The 8,954-nt window shown below is 42.1% G+C and overlaps 1 protein-coding gene across 1 annotated transcript; it reads left to right on the plus strand.

Moving 5' to 3' along the window:
• Positions 1–6,807: 6,807 nt before the first annotated feature.
• Positions 6,808–7,773, plus strand: LOC129072266 (olfactory receptor 1G1-like). The gene has a single exon (XM_054575678.1). It carries the CDS (start codon positions 6,823–6,825, stop codon positions 7,771–7,773), a length of 951 nt encoding a protein of 316 aa, XP_054431653.1. The 5' UTR covers positions 6,808–6,822.
• The last annotated feature ends 1,181 nt before the right edge of the window (positions 7,774–8,954 follow it).

Consider the following 8,954-nt stretch of genomic DNA (forward strand, 5'->3'; position numbering starts at 1 on the left):
ATAGATAAAGGGCCTAGATGCCAAAGTAAGGTGAAAAGAGAAACTCCCGAATGCAGGCTTCCTCTGAGCGAGACGAAACTGGCCCGGGGGCTGAGCGGGACGGTGGGGCTGTGCGCCACCCACCCCCAGCGTCCCCACTGGCACTGTTACAGAGGAGAGACACGGACTTTCATTCTGTTTAAACTATTGCACATTTTGAAATCTATTTATAATATAGTGTTTATTATCTTATACTGTACTATTTATTATCCTTTTTCCAGGATATTGAGTGGACTTCCCTTTGGAAAAATCAGTGAATTATTGGATGGTTATAAATGAGGAAGAGCTAGGAGTGTCAAGGGTGATACCTGAAGTCCAGGGCAATTTTATTGGTTACTCTGGAAGACCATCATTTTCCCCTTAATTTTAATATTTTTAAAAACATTATTATATCAACATAATATTTCAAACATAAAAATAAAAAGTTACAATAAAACTTCTTATTTGTATTTTCATATTGCATATGTATATATTATATTATACCATCCATGTTTCATATTATGTAATTTAAGTATTACAGTTCAATTGCATAGCCACTCCAAATTACTGTAACAATACGCTCTGCTGCGTTATTCAGCTAATGCAAAAAGGAGACAAACATGTAGCTTGATATCCGTTCTAGATTGTGCAAGTATCTTATTTCCCCCACTAGAATCTTCATACTGAATCAAAATTCAGTCCTTCTACGAGAGTCTCAGGTTCGTGGCTCATAATTCCAGATGATTTCATCTGTTTCCATAACTACCTACCAACTCCACTCTGACCCACGCTCTGTTAACCTTACTCTGAAGTTTTATCTCTCATTCTTCTACTTATTTGGATATCTCCTTTAAAACATGACCAAAAAGAACTAATTTTTCTTAAATTATTCTCTTGTTCACTATTTTCATTAAAGGCTCAACCTTGTTTTCTTTTAGCAGCTCCACCTCAAAACCTACAAGGCAAGTTCTTCCTGTTTTAAACCCCTTCTCTGGTAATTCTAACATCTGAGTCACCTCATGGTCGGTCTCCATTAAATGTCTTCTGTCTTGAGAATGGATCTTGTATTTCAGTTTCTTTGTATGTCTAGTAATTTTTATTGAACCTTAGACATTATGAATATTATATTATGGAAAATTCAGATTTCACTTTACTTTTCAAAAGAAACTTTAGGGTTCTGTTGGTTTACTTGTTTGTTTCAGCAGGCACATAACTTGGCTGAAATCAAACTAAAGCTCTTTCTTTGGGGCAGCAGCTCAAATCTCAGTTTAATTCTTTATCCTTAGCTGAAGCCTGTTTCATGCACGAGCGTTTCAGGGATCACTAAAATGAGGAAACTTGGGCTGGAAGAATTTCAGAAACTTGCACAGGCTCACACAGCTAGAATTCAGTTCCAGCTCTCTGTCTCCAATCTTTAGATAATTTACAATCTTTTGCCACCATCTATACCTCTCCAGATATAGAACTGAAAAAAATAAAAGATAAAGGCATCTTTGGAGATGCTGGTATGGTCCAACTGTGGAAACATGAGTTGCATTTGAACTGTCTTTATGTTCTACCTCTCCAGATGCTAAGAAAAGAGGAAGTGGCGTAGAAAGGACTCGGCACAGGTAATTCTTCCCGTGCCAGCACCTGCGTTACTCTCTTCCCAGTTTCTGTCCACTCAGCTGTTCTAGTTGCCATTCCATTTTGGTGGGTGAATTCTGAGTATCAAACACTAATGTTCCAAGTCATGTTACATGTTCTTCTTACAGAACCAGTTCTCTCTCTTCCTTTTGCTCATGGTAGAAAAAAATATTAAGCGAGATTTATTTTGGCTGGAATTAAGTGGTTATTTTGTTCAATAAAATGGAATAAAGGTGTTCCAACCTTTAGATTACTGATTCAAGGCTATATCATGCCAGCACTTCTAGAACACACTAGGAGACCCAAAATAACCCACATTCCCAAGTTGGCCACATTCTGTGCTTCTTTATTCTCTGTGTCCTTGATTAGATGAACTTGGGGAAGACGGGCAATTATGTGACCATTTGTCCAGGAGAAAGAAGAGATTTCTTTGGTGGGTGTCTTTTAGCTTCACCAGCCCCATAGATCTGTTCACGAAACACCTGCAAGGACATTCGGGTTGCTGGCACCTGCCACGATGAGGAATGCCTTGTTTCCTTTTCCCGACCTCCCCAGACCAAAAAAAAGCTATGCGTAGTACAAGCGGGGTTGCATCAACAAAGCTTCGACCCGTACTAGGGTTATTACGTCAAGAAGAGGACAAGATGGTAAGGTCCTCTCTGAGCCAGTGGTGGCCCACCTCATCTGGCCCCTTTCACGTGCTGAAGGCCTCTACTGTGCCTCCCTGAAAAGCCCCTGGAAGATATCACAAAGCTAAATGAATCAACCAAAACAACTGAACTGCTTTTTTGGTGAATTAATTGCTAGGATCCCGCTGAGACCACAGAGGTGTCAAAGGTTCCCGATGCATTAGCCTCCCTTGGACCAGCTCACAGCAGAGACACCGCGGTGTGCTCTCAATACTCTTGGGTTTGGGGCACATCACAGAATTAATTATCGTTGATTTAACAGGTCTTGAGACTGGCCCAACCTACAGCTAAGAATAGCAGAATTTTCGTTCCCAGGATATTGGTGAAATTACAAGAATGCATTTCTCATGGGTTGTAAGAACAAGCAAAAGAGGCAGACATCAGCAGCAAATTCTGATATAAATAGAAAAGGGATGCTATGTGGCTGCTATTCAGCTCTATGTGGTGCTCTGTGAAGGGAGCTTCCCAGGATGATATATACTGGCATGATCATAACCTCAACTCGGAGCTCTTGTCTTTTTTCCTCAGAATGGACAAAAATAAGAAGTCCTCTAATACTGTGAGGCAAAAGGAGAAATTTGTACAGGTGCAGCGATGGCAAGAGTCACTATTCAACACATTCAGAGCATGAAGCACATTTCCTTCTGGTGCCTTTACACAGAGTTCCTGCCACCTTCTTCGGATCATCCATAGTGGAAGAGAGTCTGTGAAGTAGACAGAAGCCCGCCAGTTATACCCTCAGTGACTGGCAAGAACAACCAGGTAAGGACTAGGATACAGGATATATGACCCCATTTTGCTTCTTTTTTCTCCCTCTTTTTCCTTTGCCCATCCTACCCTATCATCAGCTGGGAGCCCATCTTTCACAAATAGTCCTGTTCCAACAATGATGATACTGTGCTCCTTTGACCCATGTCCGTGAAATCTCACAGACAATGAGAGGGCTGTGCTATCAGAAGGATGAAGCGGAGGGATCAATAGTGACTTTTCTTCAAATAATTCCATGATGATCCCTTTTACTCAACCCCCAGCCTTTGCAGGAGACAGACATGCACTCACACACATGCGCAAACACGTGCACGGACTCACTCGTGGCCTCACACTGCATTAAGAGATTAAAAGGATGTGGCTCCAACCAAACACAGTTCTCTGCTATTTATGGAATCTCCAGAAAAGACAGGCTGCATTATTCTGCATTGTCTTTTATTTTGTACATCTTTATTTGTTTTTCAATAAGTAGTACATTCACATGGCTTAAACTTCTCACTATATTGTACACCTAAAACTAATATAAACAATATAAGATTGTATATACCAACCTACTTTAAAAAGAAAACACCAATGTGAGAAAGAAATATACTAAAAACTACCCATGAAAACCTCCCTCCCTCTCCTGTGTTTCATCCACCCAATCTCCATACCGCTAACAAATAATCACTGTTACTGGCTTCCTGTTTATTCTTCCAGAGATTTTTTGAAATTTTTTATTGTTTATGCTATTATAGGTATCCCCACATTTTCCCCATTTGTCCACCTCCACCCAGCCCCTTGTCTCCTCCCTTACGCCATCACCACACCATTCTCTGTGTCCATGGGTCATGCATGTATGTTCTTTGACTAATCCTTTCCTCCAGAGATTTTTAACAAACATACTAGTCAACAAATATATTATTTTTGGAGGTGGGGTTAAGATGTTTATGTTTGAACAAACATGGGAATAGGGGTTTGAGACATGTTCTGCTCCCTCAGTCCTCCACCAACGCCTTATTCCCTGTTTTGACCCTTGCAACTTTCACTTCTTTCCTCCAGATGTTTCTTTCCTCATCACTGGGAAACATAGGTTCTCTAAATTTTATTTCCATTTCCAGACTGAACCTGAGTCTAGAAAGCATCCAAGTTAAATTCATCAAAAATTACAATCACCCACAGAAAGTTTATGTGATAAAACAGCACACAGTTAAGATAAAATGGAAGAACAAATTTGTTCTGAGTGGTAGGATTTAGAGTATGTAACAAGCCTGGAAAATGCCCACTGACCCTATAGGAAAAGGAAGGACACTGCATTGAATGGATTATGTTTTGATAAAGTCCTTGGTATGCATGATGCAAAAGATAGCCTAAAAGTTGGGACTAAGCAGTAGCAATCAGAGGAAGAAAAGAGGAAGTAAGGCCTCTGGTCTGTGACTCAAGGAGCTAAGAGAAATGCTGGTGGGGGAATGAGGGTCGAGGTTTCCATGTCCGCTGAGCCAGAAATGGTCACGAGACAAAAGTGAGGAGAGTCGAGATTCTGAAGCCTTTTGATCTGCTTTAGCTAGTGGACCTTCTGTCCCGAGTGAGGGAGAGATGAGGGTCAGCTTTGGGCAGTGGAAAAGACAACAGCTATTGAGGCCAGGAAACTACCGAAGTGATTGTATTCATAAGGGGCATTGGGAGAAGTCAACCACTGCAGCCAGGTATTGAATACCACTGATCCATCCACTACAGCTAGAGCTAGGTCTATGGGGTATGGAGAATTCAGAGTCTAATAAACACAGGCCCTGTGTAGTGCAGAGACCCTTGGGAGAATATGGGGGGGACACTATCTATTGTAATCATATTTCAGCCAGTTGCACACAAGCAGGGGATCTTGGGGATTTTAGCTGCCAACAGACAGGGTGTGGTGATTTATGGAAACCATGTGGAGGTATAGAGCATGGATCTTGGACTTAAATAACTGAGACTAGATCCAGTTCTGCCCATGCTGGATGTGACTTAGGGTTAGTGGTCATCCATTTTTCTATTGGAGGTAATGTCCTTTACTTATTAATTAAAATTATTAATTATTCTTTTAAGAATCTTAATTCTTTCTACAATGTATGTTGAAAATGGCTTCCCACTTTTTTGCTTGCTTTTTTTACTTTTGTATGATCTTTTCCATTAAAATGTGAAAATTTTAATTTAATTTGATGAAACCAATTTTCTTTTCCATTATTTTTGCTTCCATTCTTTTTAGTTAGAAAGGCCACCCTTGTCCTGAGATCAACTAACTATTGTGCTTTATTTTCTTCTGGCTGCTTTACAGTTATATCTGTAGATATAATGCTTTAGCTACCTGACATTTATTCAGTAAACACTGTGATGTATGAATCTAAATTAATTTTCCCCAAAGAGTGACCTAGCATGTCCCAGAACAATTTGCTCAATCCCTCTTCCCTTTCCTACCAACTGGCAGTGCTGCCTCCAGCAGACCAGAATCTGACATGTACTGTGCTGTTTCTGGGCTTCCTGTTTTTGCCTTTGGTGAAGTTTTTAATGAGAGGGGAGCAGCACGCAACATGCCCTGGGGTATCTGCAGGCAAGAGGAAGACAGTTTGGTGAGAGATATCCGTGGCCAGTGAGTGAATAAGACGCACAAGATGCCACTGTCATCTGGAGAGTAATCAAAATGCAGTGCGTGCAACTAGAGCTGACAGATTCATAGGGCATGTTTTACTTTGGAGGGAAAAAATTAGCACAGGGTCGGGGACTGATTCTGTGGGCCAATTCCTCGGCTGAAACCCTGTTCCATTCCCAGAATTTCACCTAGAAAGTGTGCATTTGCTTTGTTTGACATCTTTATGTCTCCGTCATCATGTTTTCCATATATTCCTATGGCCAGGACTCCATTAACTCAAAGCTACGTACGAACCTACTAACAAAAAAGCTTCAGGATGTTTCCTCTGTCTGATATTACCTCTATCCAACTTTACTTTCTCTTCTTTATGTTCTTTGGGGCTTATTTATTCACTTGCTGGACACTCACTGAGTATCTCTTGTACCAGTCTCCTGGCTAATGCTACATTTCGAAGATGAGCAACACACGCACTTTCTCTGCCTACTGTCAGTGGTGCTCATGCCAGTGAGAGTGTGGAGGACACGGACACGTAAGCCGATAGTCACAATCCAGAGGGACACCTGCTCTGATGGGGAAGGCACAGGGGCACAAGGGGTGTGAACCTGAGTTTGTTGTAAGAGGGTAAGTCAGAGAAGGCTTCCTGGAAGAAGTAGCATCTAAGCTGACACCTAAAGTTTAGTTAGATAGACGAATGAGAGAAGGGAGACTATTTCAGCCCAAGGAAATAAGATGGCCAGGGTCTTAGGAGAGATCAATGTCACAATGTCCACATGAATACCACAAGAGTTATGCCAACAAACACATCCAGCATAGCCTCAAAATGTATACATTAAGGTTGATGCTTATATAATAAAGTAAAAAAAAAAAAATTAACTCTCTCCCATTACAAACAAATCTTTGGTTTCTCATGGCACCAAGCACAGGCACTTGCAAATATTCTATTGAACTACATGAAACTGCCATTTTTGTAGGTCCCAAACAGTTAAATATTGGATAATTCATATGATTCCACCTCATATGAGAAGATCAACATTGGCATGCTGTCTAAGTTTCAAAGTTCACTAGCCAGGGCTTGTCAACCTCATTCAATTATCTCCACTTTCTGCTTACAGATAAATGGGATGGGAAAACCTGACCAGCATCTCAGAATTTTTCCTTCTGGGGCTCTCTGAGCAACCAGAGCAACAGGAGATCCTCTTTGGGCTGTTCTTGTCCATGTACCTGGTCACAGTGGCAGGCAACCTCCTCATCATTCTGGCCATCATCACTGACGCTCATCTCCACATGCCTATGTACTTCTTCCTGGCCAACCTCTCCCTTACTGACACCGGTCTTGTGTCCACCACAGTCCCCAAGATGCTGGCAAACATATGGATCCAGAGTCAGGGCATCTCATATGCAGGGTGTCTATCACAACTATATTTTTTGGTACTGTTTGGGACACTGGAGGCATTCCTCTTAGCAGTCATGGCCTATGACCGCTATGTGGCCATATGCCACCCACTCCATTACATCATGGTCATGAGGCCTGGGCTCTGTGTCCTCCTAGTGTCTGCATCTTGGATCATGAACGCCCTCTACTCCCTCTTACACACAATGTTGATGAACAGCCTGTCCTTCCGTTCAGACCACGAGATCCCACACTTCTTTTGTGACATCAACCCCCTCCTCAGTCTGTCCTGCACAGACCCCTTCATCAATGAGCTGGTGATCTTCAGCATCGGAGGTCTCATGGGCCTGGTTTGTGTGCTTTGCCTGATTATCTCTTACACATATGTTTTCTCAACAATCCTGAAGATCCCCTCAGCTCGGGGGAAGCAGAAAGCATTTTCTACCTGCAGCTCTCATCTCTCTGTGGTCTCTCTATTCTTTGGGACTGCCGTTTGTGTTTACTTCAGTCCACCCTCAACCCACTCGGCACTGAAGGGTACAGTTGTGTCAGTGATGTACACGGTGGTAACTCCGATGCTGAACCCCTTTATCTACAGCTTGCGGAACAGAGACATCAAGTCTTCCCTGAGAAAGCTAATTTGGGTTAGGAAAATGCATTCCCCTCAGTGGCAGTGACTTCACATCCAATATGGGGGTCTCCCCGCAATGGTACTCCCCTCAAGGAAGCAGTGAGGAGCAAGAGAGGGAGAGAAAGTGGAGACCTACTTCTAGCACCTGTGATCCGAACATGAAATATTCATGCTTAAGCTATAGGAGTGCATTAGAACAAACTCATTATCAGCCCAATATCTTTATCTAAAGTTCTTAAAATCATAATGTTTAAAAGTCATAGTCATCCTGTTATATAATAGAAGGTGTGCTTGAATACTTTTGAAACAATGTGGAACAGCTCATGGCCAAAATAAAGGAATATCTGGTTGTGCTGTAGTATGTGGCTGAGAATAAACTCCAGGGAAAGATGACTTCTCCCCCATCACTGTGACCTTGCGGACTTGGGCCCCTCCCAACAGTGCCTTTCACACGGGGACTCCCTGTGCCAGTGCAGCCCCCGTGTGGAAAGGACAGAAGCTGAGGCCGGGAAGGATTTGGTGGAGTATTTACATAGAGCGACTGCCAGTTTCCCGAGCACCCGAGAACCCCATCCCTCTTCACATCTTAAATGTCATGACAAAAGCTTTATTTTTATTTTTGGGAAAACTTTTCCAAGTCAATTTCCTCTTTGCAGCCCCGAGGCTTACCACTGGCATAATGCCTGGCACCGTTAATATGTTCTATACACCATGGGCATGATTGCGATCATCAAGTCACGGGCCAGAAAAGAATGAGTTTTATGGATACTTCATAATTTCTTACCTGAATGATTGACACCCCCTCCTAGAAGTTCTCCACTCCCCTGGTTCTCCCCATTCCATCTATTCTGCATGCCACAATCAGATTGATCTTTAAAGAATATGATTGGTTATGTCGGCATGACTCCCATCCTCCTGGAAGTCTCCAGTAGCTTTATACTGCTGGTAGAATCAAGTTCAAACTATTCTTCCTATTTTTCAGGTCCACCACTGCCAGTTCACAATGTCCGTGACCACAGTTAACCCACTCTGTCCTATATTTCTCCCAAGATCAACTCAGGCCAATATTTTCATAATGCATTGATTATTATGGATGGTTACCAAAAAGCTATGTCAGCAAAAAGCTGTTGGAAAGATAAGTCAGTAAAAGTTGGGGGAAGTACATATACAATAAAGTACACCATGGCCAATTAGATCCTGTAAGGAAATAAAAAGCTACTACTGTGT

Source organism: Pteronotus mesoamericanus, unplaced genomic scaffold (assembly GCF_021234165.1).
Source record: "Pteronotus mesoamericanus isolate MK-2021 breed Mesoamerican mustached bat unplaced genomic scaffold, CSHL_Meso_final contig_317, whole genome shotgun sequence".
NCBI lineage: Eukaryota > Metazoa > Chordata > Mammalia > Chiroptera > Mormoopidae > Pteronotus > Pteronotus mesoamericanus.

Coding starts and splice junctions, on each gene's coding strand:
- LOC129072266 (XM_054575678.1), top strand. CDS start 6,823: ATGGGATGGGAAAACCTGACCAGCATCTCAGAATTTTTCCTTCTGGGG.